We start from the raw sequence: 22,630 nt of genomic DNA on the forward strand, positions 1-22,630 counted from the left end.
GGACAAGACAAAACAATTAAGAGGCAATATTAATTTGTTGCAAGTCGCGTATAAATTGGTTAGGTGTGGAACTAAAATTAAGCCTCTCAATATTTTGATTTGCTAGACGTAACATTCTAGTTATAGGTTCATTGAGGCCATAATTACATCGATGAAATGGTACATGAAAAGTGGTTTCAACTGCATTTCGAGTACTGTATGAAGGAACTTTAAAACCAACCTTAGACAATAAATAATGACTATTTGCTGTATCATTTAACAAACTATACAGAATTTTCAAATCATGGTGATAACGACGTTCTTCCAGGGTGTTGATATTTATAAATGCTCTAATTTCGTCATAAATGTAAAACCTGTTACTCCCATTAATAGCTCTAATTTTAAATCCCAAAAACCTAAGGAATTTATTTTGAACTTTTTCAACTTTTTCTGCGTAAACATTATAGTAAGGTGACCAAACACTACAACAGTATTCCAAGTGAGGTCTAACAAGAGAACAGTATAACAATTTTAGGGTATTGGGACTTTTAAAATCATAGCAGTTTCGTTTCATGAAGCCAAGCATCCTATTTAGTAGCGGCTATTAGTATACAAGTAGCGGCTAGTAGTATAGCAAGTAAGTAGTAAGTGGCTAGTAGTATAAGCAAAATTAAGTTTGAGCAGTTTGGGTTTCTTAGCAAAAAATCTGCAGAATTAAATTTAATTACTTTTGCTAACTATCTGTCGGACGTCTTGGATGAGGGCGGGGAGGTTCATGCAATCTACACAGACTTTTCCAAGGCATTCGACAGGGTAAACCACAAAATCTTGCTCAACAAAGTAGAAACTGCTGGTATTCAAGGAACATTATTGGAATGGCTAGCCAGTTATCTAACTGAAAGATGTCAAACTGTAAAGGTAAATAATTACATGTCTAAAAATATTCCCAACCCCTCTGGAGTACCGCAAGAGTCCCGCCCTGGACCCTTTTTATTTGCATTATTTGTCAATGATATTTCTGTTTTAGATTTGCTGAATTCTTGTGTTTTGCAGATGACCTGAAATGCTACCTTAAAATATCCTCCCCAGAGGACTGTCTTAAACTTCCTATCAGATCTGGCCAGACTTGATAAGTGGTGTGAGATCAACACCATGGATCTAAACATCACTAAGTGCAACTCCATAACTTTTACTAAAAAACTTAATAAAATTAATTTTGAATATGGTATTAAAGGGACACCATTGTCCCAAGTCTCATCTATTAGGGACCTTGGAGTCACAATGGACTCCACACTCTCTTTTGTCAATCACATTGACATCATAGTTTCTAGAGCACTTAGGATGCTTGGATTCATTAAGCGAAGCACACATGACTTTAGGAGTATTAATGCTATTAGATTGCTGTACTGTAGTCTTGTCAGGCCTTTATTGGAATATTGTTCTTCAGTTTGGAGCTCCCATTATATTTCACACATTCACAGAATTGAGCAGGTGCAGAGAAAGTTCTTTAGGTACCTAGCATATAAATCCAATATACCTCGCGTAAATGAGTATTCATAATATGATTTTTGCACTATTACAAGATACATTTTCCCTGCCTACTTTGAAAGTGAGGAGGGATAAGGCAGATCTCAAAATATTTTTTAAACTTATTAATAGCATGATTGACAGTCATTCACTGATTTCCACAATGTTGTTAGCAGTTCCAATTAGAAACACCAGATCAGTTAACATATTTCATCAGCCATCTAGTAGAACCAATGTTGGCCTTAATTCTTATATACCTAGAGTGTCACGAATGGCTAACTGTTATGCTGATAGTTTGGATTTTTTTAATGAAAGCTTTAGTAAATTTGTGAGCCTGGTTAAGCAAATTGTGATAGAATTTTTTCAATGTGATAGTGCAAAAAAAATTTAGCAATATTGTAATAACGTGTAACTAATGATTTTGTACCTGTCAGTTTCATATATCAATAGGGAACTTGCACATTTTTGTATTACATAATAATGTTCAGTTTTGTATAAAAATGAGATTTCCAAAATTTCACGCTTCAAAAACTCATAATAACTTAGAAGTACAAATTTAAAGTCTTCTTTACCTTAAAATAATTCAAACGACCCGTGTCGTCACAGAGTTTAACTATGTGGTTCCGTTTATGGTTATATTTACGTATGTTCTTCTTTAGTTTATTGGCCTCCACCTACTTGCGTATTTGCCCAGCTCGTCGTCGGGGAATAAAGGAAAAAATATTTATATTCTAATGACATTTATCGTATGTCGTTGTAATAATATAACCAGTTTGTTGAGATTGGAGTTTGATACAGTTTTTGAAGGAAAGGAAAGAGGGTTTACTATTGAAAATAAAACCATTTTGTAAAAGTACAAATTTTAAATGAATAGTTCAAACGATCAAAAACACTTTTAACGTCACATAACTGTATGTTTTACTGACGTTTATAATGTCTAATTTAAAATTATACAGGGTGTTTCATACGGAAATACTTTAATGGTGAATAGAGGTCACTGAGCCGGTTCTAGATATAGTACCTTTTTTGCCCTACCGACTTTTATAACCGAGCTACAGGGTGTTTTATCGATTTTGCCCATTTTTTCCTAAGCCATAACTTTAGAACCACCCTTTATATTTTTTGATATTTGGTACACATATGTCTCATTCAAAACCCAAACGACCGACATACTAACCATAAGAAAAATCCAGGTCCGGATTAACAAAAAATTATAAAGTAATTTGCCCTTAAAACAACACCTTGTATATTTAAATTTTGAAAATCTGTTTGCATATTTGAAAAGAGCACAAAAAAGTAAGTTTAATCGTTCGCTTCAATTTTTCGGCCAGACAATTTTATGACTTTAATTTTGAAATTATATTGAATTTTATAAGAACTATGACATTAAAAAGCAGATATTATTAACTTTTAGTTATAAATTATTAAAGTTAATGAATAAATACTCAATTTAAAATTAATCAATACTTATTTACCACATTGGAACGACCCAATTACTAATGACAAGAAAAATCCAGGTCCGGAATAAGAAAAATTATCTATAGCAGTGTTCGCGCAGTACATTTCGAACGTATTCAGAGTAAGTTCGGGATTAGTTTCCAATGCGCAGGCGTCAACGTAAACTTATCCTGGACATGCTCAGGATTCTTCGCTCCGCGAACAATTTTCGGATTCGTAATGTAATGAATGACGGGTTACATACATTAAGGTTAGAGAAGGAAGCCTTTTGTTGTTCCTTACTTATTTCGAAATAAATGTCAAAAAAATGCAAATGCGACAAAGGACATCGCACACATCTTATGGAAAATATAATGTCACTCAAATTCAATAAAATTTATACGATTAGATTCGTTTTAATATAACGATCAATTCTTATCATTGCGCCAACTCTTAATTATGATTAATTACGGAGCAAATTGCAATTAAAGTTTATCGAAATCACATTTTTGGAGTCCATAAAATGTTACGTTTACAATCATTATTGCTCTGAGTGCTATTCATAACAGCTTAAATCCCGCTGGGCCTAAGCGGATTAGTGAAACTAATCCGCTGATTTATGGAGTACCGAAAATCTGGGTATTTTAAAATATTTTTTCTCTCTCTAACTTATGTACCTACCCATTTGATTTCAGATTTATTTATATCAATTTCTGCTCTTATTTTTGAAAATAGAGAGTTGGCGCAATGATAAGATTTGATCGTTAATTTAAAACGAATCTATTGGTATAAATTTTATTGAATTTGAGTGACGATGTCCTTTGTATGTCAACAAAGAGAAAGAGAATAAAAGCAACAGGCAAAGGATTAACTTTCTATTCATCAATGCCTTTCTTAGAAGTTAGAAATTTGATTAGCGTCTTTCTTTATTATTTCCACATTATTTCGATAATTTGGTATTTCCACATTTTTGTAGAGAGTAAAAGATTGTTATGTATTACTTGGACTTGGAAATGGCAGCTTGATATTTAGATATAAAAATTACCTTTAACTTCCTGGGGGTTTAACACTATCTGAAGGAAGGAATAATTTAGTGAAGCAATCATTTCCAATTTTGATATAATATATGTATTGAATTTGATAGGTTGTGGCATTGTGTTGTGGTTTATTACACCACGAAAATAATGAAATATAACAAGACACAAGAAATAGTTTCAGAATAAGTTTGATGTGTTGTTTATGTTTCATTATATTCAATAAGAGACTAATTTAACTCATAAATTAAACTGAAAAATAAACCACACGAATATGTAGGTACTTATAAGCTCATCTAGATAGAAGAAATTAAGTAAAAAACAGAGTACAATTTATTGTAACACATACTACCGTAATAGATAATTATCGAATATCGAATGAAAATAATACTAGAAAAGGTATCTACTTATTTATAAACATACTAATGGAAAACATTGACAAACACAACTAAAAAAGCTTTAATATAAAAAATATTAAAATTTGTTTGAAGAATATTTAAATGATACAACACTTTACATAATTTTAAAACTTTAAAAACCAGAATCTACATCTACAAGTTGTTTAAAACAATATTTTAGGTTAAGAATTGGAAGGAGTAAAGAACAGAATGTCAAGAAATTCTTCCCAAATATTTTGTGTGTATTAAATAGTGTGTTGTTACTGCCTTCTGGTTCTAATTAATTAAAAAGACTAAACACGTCTTACTATACATTATATTTTATTCACTGGTATCCAATATCTAAACAATGACATTAATGATTCATAGCGCCTCGCCTTACTACATACTAACTTCTAATAATTATTTGTATATCTATATCCATACTGATTGCTCAGCGTGTTTTTATACCTATCTGAACCATAACAAATATAGTTCAAGTTCACTCGTAATAAACATGTGATACAAACTATAAGCTATTGTTTTTATGTATGTTCAATACCCTAAAGGTTAATAACATCATATTTAAATTATGATTTATACAGAGGGTTCATAATATACCACATCTCCGCCGTTTTTAAAAAAGAAAGTCCTAAGAAGAGAAGAAGAATATCTGACGGTATATTCCTCTTTCCCTTTTACAAAATGTTTATGGTTACCTAATACTATTTTCAAAAATTAAATTTCCTAACTATCCTAACTAACTGTAACATAGTACGTTTCAGAGTTTTTTTTAATCCTAAAAATTGTTTATTATTATCACTAATTCACTTTCTGTTCCGTCTTGCTTTTTAGTCTTTTCTCCATTCACAAAACAGTGTCCACATAAAAACAGTGACTAAACCTATCGGGATTTTTAATATAGTCTTTTAGTTCCTATATGCATTTCCTATAAGCAGGGGAATACTCTAATCTACCTGATTAATTATAAAAATCACGTATCTAACTAAAAGTCCTAAGCTAAGCTAATATTACTCGAATAAGTAAAAAAATGTATCCTTTACTCTATTAATAATTCCTATTTCAGTCTTCTTTTGATTTATTTATATATGTCTTACTAACTTTAAAATAATGTACCTATAATAAAAATGTAATCTCTCTAAACATTTCTAATATTTCTCTAAACTTCTAATAACTCTTTTGTAGCTATAATAAAGATTTAATCTCTGTTGCTGAATGTCTAAAAATTTCACTTTTTGTGTCCCTTTGCTTACTATCTACTAACACTATTGTAAGATATTGTCTATCCTTAATTCAAATACTTCCATTTTCCGCGAAAATTTAACCTGAATTCATTATCTACATTTAAAAATAAGTTATTACTTTAGAGAAAAAAAAATTTACAGCTTTAATTCTTAGACATAATTCAATGATTAGCTACTTATTTGATATTATTCTTAATTTTGCTTCTTTTCTTGCAATTTTTATGTGTCTTCTTTCATTTTTCCCACATATTTTAATAAAAAAATTATCTTTTTTTCTCTTCTTCTTCTTGTCTGGTACTACAACTATATTTCTTCATTTTCTCCACATGATAACACTTCTACAGTGTACATAATTCATCTTCATATACATCTTTCATATAACAATCATATATCATTTATCTCATATATCATTTCATATAACATCATAATCATCACTTCATATACTAGCTCCGATACCTTCGTTTTACCTTAAAAGAGGTTTCACTCGGATGTCTTAGTTCTCCGCCAATATTAACCCGAATTTTCGCCCTGATCTGTACGCACCATTAAGGTGGTATAGTTAACTCAAAACACGAAATAGGTATTTTATGCGGTTCAAATTCTTCTAAAAATATCACAACCTCAATCCCTTGCTTTGAGGCCGTTGTTTATTCACGAATAATCATGAATAAAATAGGTACCCTTCAAAACACAGAGTGGGTCTCTAATAAGCGTTCAAGCTTCTATAAATCACTTAGTACCTTCCTAATTTGACAAGAGCAGTGGGTTTCTTATTGTCTCTAGTTGCCTCATAATATTTAGCTTATAATATTGTTAGTTCTTCTTCTTATCTATATAGTTCTTCTCCAAATTCCTTATCTCGACGCATCAGGTCGGTTCGTTAAAAATATATATCTTGCTTATAGCAATGTTTATCGTATGTCATCACTAATCATTATTTATTAAAAAAATATCATTTATCACTCAAAAAATATTAATTCAGGTTCATATCATACAAAATTTAACACAAAATCGATGAAAATGTATCTATATACTCAATAACAAAAACAACTGGCTAATAAAATTCAATAATAGTATACATATTCGAAAAAAAAATTCAATAAAAATTCAAAAATAGCATATATAATAAACTTCGATAAAAATATTCAATTCAAAAATCACTTCATATTTCAAAATTCATAGATATTCTTAAAAAAAATCGATACTTCATAAATTATTCAAAAATCAGCAAAGATAAATATTCAATTTTCAATAATAATATAAAACGAGGGAAGCATTTTTAATAAAGATAGACATTCTTACTTACATTTTATTTCCACTTTGTCTTTTCACTGGGTTCTGGTCCAACTCCCATTTTCGTCGTCGGTATTTCCACGCTGGCGCCACCATCTCTGCTCCTTTCAGAAGACCTCCTCTATCCTGGCAGGATCGCCATGTATTAAATAGTGTGTTGTTACTGCCTTCTGGTTCTAATTAATTAAAAAGACTAAACACGTCTTACTATACATTATATTTTATTCACTGGTATCCAATATCTAAACAATGACATTAATGATTCATAGCGCCTCGCCTTACTACATACTAACTTCTAATAATTATTTGTATATCTATATCCATACTGATTGCTCAGCGTGTTTTTATACCTATCTGAACCATAACAAATATAGTTCAAGTTCACTCGTAATAAACATGTGATACAAACTATAAGCTATTGTTTTTATGTATGTTCAATACCCTAAAGGATAATAACATCATATTTAAATTATGATTTATACAGAGGGTTCATAATATACCACACGCCTGTGCGAACATAAAATCCGAAACAAAATCCTCGAACGTCGAGAGCGTATCCCGGACACGTTCAGGATCTTTTTTCTGTACTGCGCGAACACCGAATTAAAAATCCGGAGGGTGTTCAGAGGGAAAGATTTGAACTCCGCGAACGCTCGATTTTGTAATGCGCAGGCGTTCTCCCTCTGGGTATACCCAGGACGTTCAGCGCGATCAAAGCTTATAAGTATTATAAAAAAAAGTATTATCCAAAATAAGCGAATGAATCAAAAAACAGAATGTTAAGAAAACCTAATGCTATAGTTGGGTCTTAATTTCAGTATTTTATAAATGCTAGAATATTTCACAGGGTGTTGAGAGCTTTAAGAAAAAAGCACAGTTTGATTCGTACACCCGGTATACAATGAAAATTTACCAGCTTAGCAACAATATTATTACAGCGATATTTTTAAAGAATAAGGCTATAACATATTAAAGATATTACTTAAATCGGTCAACAGGTTTAGGACCTCAAAAATAACCCATTTTTGTGTTGTCCGTTTTTCGTGCCGGTCAGTGTATATTGTAAAAATTAATGGTAGTATAATATACACGTACCATAAAATTTTTAACTCCAATATAAAATTAGTTGTGAAAACAACTGTTTGTGTCATATAAAAAACTTCAAAGTGCAAAAATTCGACATAAAAACAGCAAAAAATTTAACTGACTGACAGCCACAAAAGTAAACAAACCAGAAACGTCACAAATTGTGCTTAAAATCCTGAAAACATCTCCAACCGTCTTTTTTGTACCTGTCTCTTTTCAATGTACCTACTGAGTTTAGAGCGTTCATAAAAATAACATGTGTTTTACTTATAACATGCGGTAGCTGGTTGTCTTTAGTTTCATACGTGGAAGAGAATGATTCTAGTTAAAAATGTGTGTTTATCTCGCCAGGTATTAATGACGTACAGGTAAAGGATCGTGGACTCAAGTGTACTTTAATTTATTCTCAGTATTCGCTATGAGCTTTGCGGGTATCGTCACCTAGCGGCTTACTAGCATCATTCAGTTGGAAATTTAAAGAGAAAAGTATTGCCTATCCTCTGTGTAAACTTATTACATATTTAATTCTTATCGTGCAATATTTACAATGTAAAGAAGTAATTGGATTGTAATTGATAATTAATATCAGTAAGTACAGAATTTATTATTCATTATGATTATTTTTAAGATTCTGCTTATCGTTTTGAAGTTATGTTGACAGCTAATATTAAAAAAAGTTTATTCTGCAAAAAAGTATAATAATTTAATACAGTGTGTCCACGGTTGGGGTGCCCAAGAGGAAAAACTTTTTTATTTTCAATTTTAGCGAAAAATGTCATTCTTGATAAAAAGTTTTGCTTGTTCTAAAACCCCATAAAACGAAATAAAATTTTAAGTTTTTCAAATCATGCTTAATTTTGTAGCCAGTCTTATGTAAATCCCTATAAATTTGTGCACTTTTCGAAATTGTAACAATAATAACTTGAGAGAACATCCCTTTCGCTTCTTTGGTTTATGAAACCTGACTTTGTCGTTCTCCTTGAAACATCCAATTATTTAATAATTACATAATTATTAATCCGAAATTAGTCGAAAAAAAAATGACAATTCGCAAATTATTTATCAGAGTTGACAGTTACTAAGCTACATTGTGGCTTGGCAACGCTAGATTATTGTTACAATTTCGAACTTAGTGCAAAAATTTATAGGGATTTACATAAAATTGACTACAAAATTAAGCAGGATTTGTAAAACTTGAATTTTGTTTCGTTTTATGGGGTTTTAGATCAAGCAAAACTTTTTATCAAGAATGACATTTTTCGCTAAAATTGAAAATAAAAAAGTTTTTCCTCTTGGTCACCCCAATCGTGGACACACTGTATAATTATAGTATAATACTTACTTAAAATTTAAATTATGCACTTATGTATTACACTCAAATAAAATTGTTAAGAGCGTAAACGTAAAATTTTGGGCCATAGTTTTTACGTTGTATTTTTAAAGTATTTAAACGCAGAAAATGACTGATTTATGAAAAATTTAAACGCAGAATGACAGATTACATTGTCACCGGGGGCCAAAAGTCCCTGAAAACTTCTATAATGTTTATTTTAATAAGTTACAGGGGTCATTTAATAAAAATTATATGCAACTCTTAATGCAGCAGAACGTGAAATTTGCAACAAAAGGTTATTATTTATTTATTTACGGGCAAGCCCAATTCAAAAAAGATTATTACAAAGAAAAAAACATTACAAAGACAAAAAACAATAACAGTGTCAACACAAAGATCAAATATACAATATGTACAAAATGTATTACAAAAAGCTATTAAGTTAAAGGAAAAAAAGAACATTACAATATAAAAAACAAACAAAGTTTAAGCTTAAAAATTGGTGATATTTGTATGTTCAACAAATGGTTTTTTCACTGTTCACTGACTTGTCACTACTGGCGCTTATGAACTTTTAATTATCCCCTCTACCTACGAGCTCACAGCGGATAATAATGTAAATACATTATTCCCATTATAATAATCTGATTAAACAGAATAATCAAAATTCGGCAAAACTAATAAATTATCAGTATTTCAAAATAATGAACTACCTTTTAAAGTTTATTTGCTATCATATTAGTAGTGATAATAATTTATTTAATTGCAGGCAGGAAAACTCGCTCTAGTGCAGCAAAAACAACGCCTGCTGTTACCAAAAAAGAAAAACCGGGACCACTATCAAGAAAAACACGTAAGAAGGTTGTGCTTATGGAAGTAGAAGTTTCTGATGAAGAAGTAGATGAAACTGTTCAAGAGCCTGTAACAGAAACAATGGAAACTACTGAAGAAAGCAAGCAGAGCGAAAATCAGATTGACGCTGAAAAAGTTAACGGCAAAGAAAACAAACCTAAATCAATAGATGATCAAGTGGTAAGCTATATTTAATTTAGAAAATTGTTTAGGCATAAATAGGAATCGTATTTGCGACGTGTTGACTGTTAGCTATCTCTCCTTATTTTAAAAGGTCTTCCTGGTCAGGCGCCTATAGTCTCTTAGTAAGGAGGCCAGTGTAAGACTGAGATATCTCAGAAACTCTTTAGAATAATACAGTTGTTCACATAGTTCTCAAATCCATCAATCCGCTAAGCTTCATCTTACTTTCAAATAAATTTTCCGAAAATCGGTCAGGAATTTAGACATTTTTGAAAGAAACGTTCGAATTTCCTTATATTATGTACTTAGCTGTTGCCTGGAAACGAAAAATAACTGTACGGAAATGTGATGTCCTTACTAAGGAAATATATTTTCCGCAAATCGCCAGGAAATTTTGACATTCCTGTCAAAATTTCTTGAAGAAAAAGTCAGGACTTCCTTACTGTAAGGAAATGTCATTTCCTTACTGTAAGGAAATGATATTTCCTTACTGTAAGGAAATGATATTTCCGTACAGTTGTTAGTGTTCTACATAAATGATAGAAAATTATTAATAATCCATAAAACGTCTGTATGCATTTTCGTACTTTTCTCTTGATTTCTTTGGCAATAATTCTAATGAAGCAGTATTCACTGCCTCAACCAGCTCTGGAGGAGTCCCAGGAATAGAAATTTCATCATCACTTATCATTTTACTTTCGAGAACACCAGCAATTAAATTTATAAGCGTCAAGTTTGACAATTCAACCTCAATACGTTTCCATAGTAACCCAAGTAATTTTATTAGAAATTTCAAAGCACCATTTATTTGGGAATAAAATTATCGCGTTTTTTTGTACTATTCCCTTACTGTAAGTTAATATTTTTTCCTTACAGCAGATTCAGAACAAATTTATTAAAGAACAACTTTAAGTGTGCCATTACAACATTTTCTGAGAAAAAACTTTCATTTTTATTCTTACGATAGTCCATGAAACGGTTGTATGATTAATAGTTATATTTGTCTCTGGATTTTGTTGACAATAAATCTAATGAAGCATTATTCACTACTTCCATCAGTTCTGGAGAGGTACCAGAAATAGAACACTCATCACTCATGATTAAATTAGGTAATTTTGCTTTTTAAAATGATTACAATCACAGCACAAACACCAAAAATACTGCCAAAAATAAGCAAATGCGTCAAATTTGACAATTCAATATTTTTGTTTCTATAGTAACAAAACCTTTATTTGGTGGTACATATCACGAATATTTGAGTCAAAATAATATGTCCATTTGAAAATTTTAACATGATTATTTTAATATAATTTTTCTACAACCGTGTTAAAAATGCAATTTTTAGCACTCCATAGGAGGTTAAAAATGCTACTTTAAGGCACTAGTGCTTTAAAAATTTTAAGGCACTGCAGATAAAAGTGAATTGTCAAATTGTGAAACGTCAAAATACTTATATTTCATTTATTAACATTAATATTAATAGTACAACTTGCGCAATTTGAAAAAGGTGGTTTAAAAGGTTTTTAAAATTTAATTTAAACTGTATTATTGCATTTTTAACACGTTTGTAGAAAATAGTTATTTATGAAACAGTTCGTGAAGTATGCTTTTTGCAAACGCACGCGATTTTTAGAGCACGAGCGACAACGGAGCGAGTGCTATACATCGCGTAAGTTCGCAAAAAGTACTTCACGCACAGTTTCATACAATATTTTATCTACGATAAACAAATAAAAAAACTGTAACTCTTCGTCACTGGAATTCATTTCTATTCTACAATTTTTAGAACTTAGTCATTTAAAAATCCTAACTACTTTCAAACCACAAAACTGTCAAAAATGTTGTAAGTCATTGCTCATATTGCTCTATTTCCCTATTCCATCTACTATTCTTACGAAGTTCGTTGTGTCTGGACCAGTTCTATTTTAATTTGGCTCCATGCTTGGCAACGTCTTTTACTTTTGCTGATTTCTGGATTACTTCACTAGTTTTGTGTTCTTTGAATGGTATACCTTTTTCATTCCTCTCTGAATATTATCTTTTCCAAGTTTACTAAATATGCAGCTCTAAGCGCCATATTTGAGAACAGAAAGAATACAACAGTTGAAGATTTTGGTTTTAAGTCGTATATTTTAATCTTTTAGAATGTATGAAAGTCTTCCGAATACAGCCTATTCCATTTTTACTCCTCTGCTTATTTCGGTAGGTTGTTTTTTACCTTGGCATTTTGATCTAGTGTATATATTTTTCTGTTTGTTAGTTCCTTGAATGGTTATTATCGTTTTTTCGTATCTATTCGATATGAAAGCTTTTAAGTTTTGCAGTCCTCTTTGCGGTACCGATCACAATCTGAAAATTCCTGGAATTCCTGGTAGGGCAGTCAATGGGAGCAAGGATAGGATAATACCTCCGAATTCTATCCTACTGCATGGATTTTAATGAAATTTTGGGCCGAACCTCTATTTATCTCCCAATTCAAAGTCTACGCTATGCCGATGTGTGCTTTTATCTTGGGGGTGGTTCTCACCCCTACTCAGGGGTGGAAAATTTTTTGGTTAAAATTACCACGGAATTCGCTAGAGAACCTAATTCTAAGCAAAAACTGTTCGATATTTTTTTTTTGAAAACTCAATACTTTTTGAGTTATTCGTGGTTAAAAATTGGCCATTTTCATTGAAACATAATACCTTTTCGAACGGTTTTTTGCGAATACCTTAAAAACTATGCATCTAACTAAAAAAACTATATTAAACATTTTTGTAGGTTATAAAAAACAAAGAGACACTTACCTTCATGAATCTTCTAGTTATAATACAAAAAGAGATGTGGTAGGTGAAAATAGTTTGTTTTTTGGTACATTCTCAAATTGGTGTATTCAACTTGAAATAACACAGAAACGGTAGATTTTAGGTGTATAATGCTACCAATACCTTGCGAAGATATTAAAAAGACCTTTAAAATAAGCTATAATAAAGGTCCATTACATTAAAAATTGGCAATTTTCATTGAAACATAATACCTTTTCGAACGGTTTTTTGCGAATACCTTAAAAACTATGCATCTAACTAAAAAACTATATTAAACATTTTTGTAGGTTATAAAAAACAAAGAGACACTTACTTACCTTCATGAATCTTCTAGTTATAATACAAAAAGAGATTTCTAATTTACTTACCGTTGCACGTCATTATTTACGTTAGAGATCTAAGTTGACATTGTTGCCCAATTACAAAAAATTCTTGAATTCATTTTAAATCAAATACATCAAACAATTTTTGCGGAAGTGGGTTATACAGCAAAACAGATTAATATTCAATGTAAATAAATAAAAACTTTAGAAATAGAAAACAAGAATTAAGTTATAATCTTACGTTAAAGTACATAATAAAAACAGTAAATATAATGAAACAAATACTTATACGCTCTGAGCTTCGCTGGTGGCGCTCCTAGCGGATTACTAATTCAACTTTCACCGGTAATTTTTAAATTTATTATTTAATTGTTATCGCTTAATATTTACAACGCAAAAAGTAATTAAATTGTAATCGATTTTTTTAAGATTTTACTAATCATTTTGACGTTCTATTGATAAAATATAAATTTCTTACTTCAGATACTTTCACAATCATCGTGTAGATGGCGCTAAGATTAATTTATAATTACATATTACGGAGTATTAAATAAACTTAAATTCAGTATTTAAAACATAAGTATATTTAAGGTAAAAATATATACCACAGCTGTGACCAACTAATATATTTTTTATAATTAATGGTTTTAATTTTAATTTTAAATTAATCACTTTGACATTTATGTCAAATTTCCGGTAAACGTTTACAGACTTGCCACTACTGGCGCTCGCGAATTTGTGAATATCCCCTCTACGTACGAGCTCACAGCGTATAGTAAAGAATATAAACAAATATGAAGTGTCATCACCGCAACTGTCAAATAAATGTTACTAGTTCAGTCGGGTTAGACGAATAACAGGCCTAACCTTGCATTAGGAGCTGCCCCAAATTTTATTTTTCTAATCTTTAGGGAGGGTCAATATTAGTATAAATTTAAAATCTCGACTGAATTCCACCGTTGCGTTAGCCGCCATCTTGATTTTAAACGAGAACCGTTTTTGCTCAATATCTCCGCCATTTTCAACTTTTCGACAAAAAGTGTAGACACTGAAATTGTTGAAAATACGATTTTCTATCATTTCATTTATTATAATTTTTTTCGTGCGGTCGATATTTTCTGAGTTATGAGGGGAAAATAGTGACAGTTGGAGCGTAATTATTGAATTATTGAATTATCTCGTTTATTATTAGTTTTACAACAAATATGTACCTGTACGAAAATAAAGAGAATTAAATTCTACACAATTTTGATTTCTTTCATTTTTTTGCTAAAATTAATATTTAAGGTAGTACGTATGCGGTAATGGCGCGAGCGTAAGACCGGATTGATTTTGTAGCAATTGTTTTTGTTCAATATCTACGCCATTTTCAACTAAAATTGTTCAAAATATAATTTCCTGCAATTTCTTTAATTTTTTTCATGCGGTTGATATTTTCCGAGTTACATGGGAAAATAGTAAAAAGTGGTGGGGGGAGCATAATTATTGAATTGAATTTTGTATCCGAGTTGCCTCAAATTTTATAATTATATCCTTTAGGAGAGATCAATAGTAGTGTAAATTTAAAATCTCGACTGAATTCCGCGGTTGCATTAGCCGCCATATTGATTTTAAATGAGAACTGTTGTTGCTTAATATCTCCGCCATTTTCAACTTTTCGACATAAATGGTGGGAAAGAAAATTGTTGAAAATGCAATTTCCTACAGTTTCTTTGGCACAATTTTTTTATACGATCAATATTCTCCGAGTTAAGGGGGAACATAATGGAAGCGGAGGGGAAGCATAATTATTGAATTGTCTCATTTATTATTAACTTTACGACATAATTGTACATAAACAAAAATAAAGAGAATTATATTTTATACAATTTTTGAAACTTCCAATGAAACATCAACCAAACTAAGTATATAGACATAAAAAGTCATTATATACATTAAGTTCACTTAATTTTATTAACTAGCGGGTTTTATTGGTTGAATTTGTCTGTCGATATTTTAAGTTTTATGTCAGCTAATATATCGTGATGTTCCAACAATTTTTTTTTTTTAATTTTGGACATTGTTGGGGGGAATTTTCTCATTTCCCCCCCTTGTAGACCCGCCAATGGTTCTCTCAAAAAATTGTAGTAAATCGTAATTGCAACAATTTCAGTTCTTGCACTTTTTGTCGAAAAGTTGAAAATGGCGGAGATATTGAACAAAAAAAATTGCTACAAAATCAATCAGGTCTTACGCTCGCACCTTTACCACATACGTACTACCTTAAATATTTATTTTATCAAAAAAATGAACGGCATCAAAATTGTACAAAATTTAATTCTCTTCATTTTTGTATAGGTAAATATTTGTTGTAAAACTAATAATAAACGAGATAATTCAATAATTATGCTACAACTGTCACTATTTTCCCCTCATAAGGCCCGGCGCAAATTGATCCTAAACCAGACACAACCTGCGTCGGCAGACTGCGTAGACCGTTCTGCGCATCCTACTATCAGTTCATGCGTTCGCAGGTCGAGCTTGGGAAGGCCTGTCGTCAACGTACAGTTTTCTGGGCCTTGGGACGGGTGACTCACCGCCAGATGTATATTTTTACGTGTTTTGTTTGAAAGATGGAACTATCTGAAATGAATAAGCGGCGATATATTTTACACTATCTTGAATGAATAACATTTTATTGCTCTGTTGTATCAATCAGCACTACTCTACAAGTTTTGGTTTATTCGTTTTAATATTTTATTGCAATAGTAGGGAATATAATATATCTGATTAAAACAGTGAATTTTTTACATGTTAATTATTTTTAATTTCTTGTGAAGTATCTAGTGTGGCTTTAGCCAATAAATCAAAGTTATGCGTTTACAAGAGCATATTATTTGAAACATAAGGAGTACCATAATGTCTCATAATTATAATCTCCAGATCAAAAAATTGTTTAGTATGTATTTCTAAATCCACACAATCATTGGAAAATGATTAATGGTAAAAAATATCTATTAATGACACTGTTATCGACAAAGTCGATCAATTTTAAACTTGTCATCATATATTTATTAGACTTTTGTTTATCGTTAAAAATTAAATGATGGTTGTGAATTGTATTTTTTGTGTTATTTAATATTTTAGCAAAAACATAATCAGCAAAAATCTTATTTAAAACATGCGAACCGTTTTTGCAATCACAATCAGTGCAGTGTTTAACTTATGCTTGTTATTATAAAGGTATGTCGAAATAGAATACTCAGTGTAAGATATCTTTTTATGCACCCGCTTATGATCAAATTCGATGTTTTCGAAAGTCATACCGCTACGACTACTAGGGACGTGTAAGATATTTTTAAAACGTTACTAGTTACATGTACGGAACTACCGTTTTTTAGTTGCCTACTCAATTCAGTACAAGGATCAGATACATCAGTATTTTGTAATCAGTATTTGTACTCAGTACCTACCACTGAGAACCGGTATCAATAGTAACCGTTACACGTTTGCACTTATTTTGCCCGTCTCTATTCGTTACGGCGACAGCCGATGGTCGGGTTAGCTTCTGTTCAATATGCGGCACGCTAGAAAAATAACTGCACAGGTCACCCGTCCCACCGGCGCAGGCTGTGACTCGCTTAGGTTCAATATGCGCCGGGGCTTACTCGGAAAATATCGACCGCACGAAAAATAATTATAATAAATGAAATTATAGAAAATCGCATTTTCAACAATTTCAGTTTCTACACTTTTTGTCAAAAAATTGAAAATGGCGGAGATATTGAGCAAAAACGGTTCTCGTTTAAAAATCAAGATGGCGGCTAACGCAACGGTGGAATTCAGTCGAGATTTTAAATTTATACTAATATTGACCCTCCCTAAAGATTAGAAAAATAAAATTTGGGGCAGCTCCTAATGCAAGGTCAAATGCTATCCCGACTGGGCTATACCAATTTGTTCCAAAATGTCACCTTCGTCCGATTACAGTTTCAGTGTGTTCCGAACAAATGAGCTTCATAAAAACGCTTTATAATCCATTTATACAAATTAAATGAAACATATTATTGCGTATTTCTTTAAGTTAACATTAATAGAAATCTTTAAATATTATTTCTACGCGTATGTAGTAAAATATGCCTAGTGGCTGTAACGCCAGTGCACTCGGCAAAGTGATTCTAAAAAAGAACACACCTACCGCCTAAATATTTCGTGTTGGTATCATGTGACGTCTCGAGCTATGACGCGGATGACGTGCAACGGTAAGTAAATTAGATGGAGTATAAGTGAGATATGCTGCAAACAAAATTGATAACTAATGTATTTGCGGTTACGTGGAAGAGCGCTTCTTAGCTGGTGTTTCTAGGAACATCATCTAAGAGCGAACGTCGCCTTTTGCTTTATTATAATAATTATTACTGTTTGTCTAGTTTGTATTTTTTTTTTTTTTTTTGAAAAAAAGCAATAAAGTCATTATTATCCAGATTTAGCCATACGGCTCACACTCCCTCTGAGGGGAAAATTGACTCATCCCAGATACCTACGGTATCAAAAGGATTGAGCTCTGGTGGGACTCTTTCCGTGTTATCGAGCCCTAGGTGACTTGGAATGCAGGTGTATCTCCCAAAAATTTTCTTACACTTCTGGCCGTCGCAAGTAGTACAGCTTTCTGCATGGTCTTATAAATATGTTCATTGAGACCCAGCTTTTTTATGCTTTCGAGGAGGGTCTTCGGAATGACTCCAGTAGTAGACATAACAATAGGTATCGTCTGGGTACTTTGCATTCTCCATTGTCTCCGTATTTGAATTTCCAGATCTCTATACTTGGCGATCTTTTCAGTAAATTTACTACGTAGATTATTGTTGTTAGGTATCGCCACATCAATTAGTGTTGTTTGTCTTGTTAATTTATTAACTAGTACGAGATCTGGTCTATTATGTGCCACTGTTTGGTCTGTGAGCACACTGCGGTCCCAGTATAGCTTGTAGTTGCCATCCTCAAGCATACTCTCAGGAACGTATTGATAATATGGGAGACGGTCCGTTTGGAGAAGTCCCAGCTTGTTAGCTATCTCTTGATGAAGGATTTTTCCCACTGCGTCATGCCGTTCCTTGTATTCAGTTGCAGCAAATGCCTGCAGCAAATTCATTATTATTATTATTATTATTTTAAAAAAAAATGAGAAGTAATTTTAACCCCCATCCACCAAAATGTAGATGCATCGTTTTCCTATTATAATATCTTATTATAGTATTGTTTCTATGTTTAAAAAGTTGGACGGGTGTAAAATGCATGGTTTTTGAAAAAAATAAGATCAAATTATAGAGCGCATTTTTAAATTTTTATTAAAACTTCCTTTTTTTCCATGTATCTTGAAAATGATAAAAGATGCAGTAATGAATAATAATAAGGAAATTTTTATCTGAAAAAACCCTACATTTTTGTGTGATATCTTTTTTTCGTATCTCTTATCATTTTCGAGTTACATGGAAAAAAAGATTTTTAAGAAAATTTAAAAATGCGCTCTATAACTTGATCTTATTTTTTTTTCAAAAACCATGCATTTTAAACCCGTCCCACTTTTTAAACATAGAAATAGCACTATAATAAAAGGTATTGTAAAAGGAAAACGAAGCATTTATATTTTGGTGGACGGGGGTTAAAATTACTTCTCATTTTTTCTTAAAATACATTAGTTATCAATTTTGTTTGCAGCATATCTCGCTTAGTTTTAATGTAACGGACCTTTACTATAGCTCATTTTAAAGGTCTTTTCAATCACTACAAAAGGTATTGGAGGCATGATACACCTAAAATCGACCGTTTCTCTGTTATTTCAAGTTGAATACACCAATTTGAGAATGTACCAAAAAACAAACTATTTTCACCTACCACATATCTTTTAATATTATAACTAGAAGATTGATGAAGGCAAGTGTCTCTTTGTTTTTTTATAACCTACAAAAATGTTTTATATGGTTTTTTAGTTAGATGCATAGTTTTTAAGGTATTCGCAAAAAAGCGTTCGAAAATGGCCAATTTTCAACCACGAATAACTTAAAAAGAATTGAGTTTTCAAAAAAAAATATCGAACAGTTTTTGCTTAGAATTAGGTTCTCTAGCGAATTCCGTGGTAATTTTAACCAAAAAATTTTCCACCCCTTAGCAGGGGTGGGAACCACCCCTAAGATAAAAGCACACATCGGCATAGGGTAGACTTTGTTTCTTGAGCTATTCCCTACTTACTGTGAAAATATCAAGTAAATCGATGTAGTAGGATGGAATTCGGAGCCAAATACCCTCATTGACTGCCCTATGGAAGGATTTGCGCAAAATAATGAAATGTAAGAAAACTTGTAGAAATAGTATATTGTACAACAAGAGAGAAAAAAGACATATTTCTCACGAGCGCAGAAGTTTGTTGGCACGAGGCGAGTGCCGCAAATCAAGCGAGAGAGAAATATGTAATTTTCTCTCGTGTTGTACACTGTACTTTTTCTATGGATGCGTTTTTGTCAAGAGTTCAAATTTCAAAATTAAATAATTTAGGTGCTTTTAGGTATATTATATGCCTAAATTGAAATAAAATACATATATACACATAGGTATTTAATATTCTTAATATTTATATACTTTATTTATTTAAAATTATAATTCACAGTTGAATGGTCTTAAAAGGTAATTTTTGATAAGTTTTGACAAGTTTGAACACATTTTATTTGACAAAAATAATTGTGTTTGTATTGTGCATGTTACCATGGAAATGGCGATCCTATGTATGTAAACCGGCGGTGAACCCGTGAGAAAAAATATTTCTCACTGCAATGGCCGACTTTTCTCACTGCCTGAGAAATTGTTCGTTTTGAATGTATGTAAGTGAGAGAAGTTGCACATTGTATAGCATCCATAGAAAAAAAATATTTATTCACAGGTAATAAACATTTGGAGGAACATAATTATATATTGTACAGTGAGCACGTAAAGGTTGGAATAAATTCATTTTTTCGTGAATGGGCGATATTTGGATATAAATGTCGAAACATCGATTTTTATTTTTAAATTATGATTTTTGGCAAGTATATTATATTAGTGACATCACAAACAGAAATCTTATCTATACGTAAACATACGATGGGAACAAATAAAGGTTCTTCTCAGAACCAACTGACTAGAGATCTCGGACCGTGTATCCTAGTCTGTCACCTTAACATCGAGGGCATAAGCCAGGCAAAATGCCAAGTGTTGCAAAAAATCCTACACGATAACGACATTGACCTGGTTGCCATACAAGAGACCCATACTGAAGACAAAGTCCAGCTTGATTTAAGGGGAAAGATACCTGGCTACGATTTACTGGGAGCCACCTATGATAAACATTACGGCGTCACAACCTACATTCGCTGCAATATAGAAAATGGTTTCCTACTTTCTGCTTCCAATGAAAATAATATACATGAAGTAGTCACCAAGATCGGAGATATTACCGTAGTTAACATATACAAACCTCCAGCCACTACATGGAACCCAGAAGTGCTAAAGACTCATCCACATCCTACTATATACATCGGCGACTTCAACAGCCACCACGAAATGTGGAAGTACACCACGAATGATGAAAATGGGGAGGCACTAGTAGAATGGTCCGAAGAGCAAAACACATATCTAGTTTTTGATGCCAAAGACAGAGGAACATTTAAATCAGCTGCATGGAGAAAAGAATATAACCCAGACCTATGTTTTGTCTCAAAAGATACCGATGACAGACCACTAACAACTGCGAGAAGTGTCCTTGCAGACTTCCCACATACTCAACATCGTCCGGTGCTTATCACCATCAGAATATAAATTCCAATAATTAGATCATATCCTCGACCCAGGTGGAATCTTAGAAAAGCCAACTGGAAGAAGTTCTCTGAACAACTAGACCGGACCTTGAGCTGGGTCCCTCCAACCAGCAAACATTATGAGAGGTTTGTGGGCGCAGTAATAAGCACTGCCAAGAAAACCATCCCTAGGGGGTATCGCAAAGAATATGTGCCTGGATGGACTGAAACATGTGAAGACTTATACACGAAGTTTCTCGAAAGTGGTGACCGAGAAATAGCTGATGAGCTTTTACACAACATCGATACAACTAGACGCCAAAAATGGATAAAGACTGTCGAAAACCTTGACTTCAAAAAATCAAGCCGGCAGGCATGGTCCTTGTTGCGGAAAATTGGAGGAGCTAACCAGCTGGAATCCAGAGAGTCTAAAATGTCTCCTAACAAGGTTGCCTCCCATATAGTATCTCTATCCAGAGCTCCACGAGATCGAACACATACTACCAACGTGAAAAGAGACTTAAGGGCATTAAAACAAATGAACAGAACGAACTCCGAATATTCAGCAAGAATACTTATTTCTGAAATCACACATGCGCTGAAAGAAATGAAATCAGGTAAAGCACCTGGCTTTGATGGTATCCATCCAGAGTTCTTGATACACAGTGGTGCATACACGAAACAGTGGCTTGCAATGTTCTTTAATGATATACTTCAGTCAGGTAACATTCCTTTCTCACTTAAGGGAACAAAGATAATTGCAATTCCGAAACCGGGCAAATCAAACGATAAGCCAGAAAACTACCGCCCCATAGCTCTACTCAGCATGGTATATAAACTATTAGAAAAGCTTCTCCTCAACAGAATTAGTCACAGGATACTAGAAAATGTCCCCATTGAACAAGTTGGCTTCCGCCCTCATCGAAGCTGTACGGACCAAGTGCTGTCATTAACAACTTTTATAGAAGCTAGTTTTCAAAAGAAACAAAAGACAGCAACAGTATTTATAGATCTAACAGCAGCATATGATACTGTTTGGAGACAGGGATTAATATATAAACTGGCCCGCATTATCCCCTGCAGAAAGATAATTAACCTCATTGACAACATGCTGACCAACATGTTGAAAGGAGACGAGTAGACAGATGAAACTTAACAATGGTCTTCCACAGGGTTCTGTCCTTGCCCCTTTACTTTTCAGCCTCTATATTGCTGACATGCCTGAAACCGAATCTCGGAAGTTTGGATATGCTGACGACTGGACCCTTGCAACAAGCCACCAATCTTTAGAATGACCAAGCAAATCACGAATGACTTATCCATCCTCAG

The 22,630-nt window shown here is 32.4% G+C and overlaps 1 protein-coding gene across 2 annotated transcripts in view; it reads left to right on the forward strand.

Moving 5' to 3' along the window:
• LOC126886910 (pre-mRNA-processing factor 39) overlaps window positions 1–22,630 on the forward strand; it is a 126,404-nt gene that overhangs the window by 24,426 nt on the left and 79,348 nt on the right. For both annotated transcript variants that reach the window (XM_050654069.1, XM_050654070.1), the window contains exon 2: window positions 10,101–10,363. In XM_050654069.1, the coding sequence (XP_050510026.1) occupies window positions 10,101–10,363 (263 nt within the window). The remainder of the gene's footprint in view (window positions 1–10,100; window positions 10,364–22,630) is intronic.

Source organism: Diabrotica virgifera, chromosome 6 (assembly GCF_917563875.1).
Source record: "Diabrotica virgifera virgifera chromosome 6, PGI_DIABVI_V3a".
NCBI classification, from domain to species: domain Eukaryota; kingdom Metazoa; phylum Arthropoda; class Insecta; order Coleoptera; family Chrysomelidae; genus Diabrotica; species Diabrotica virgifera.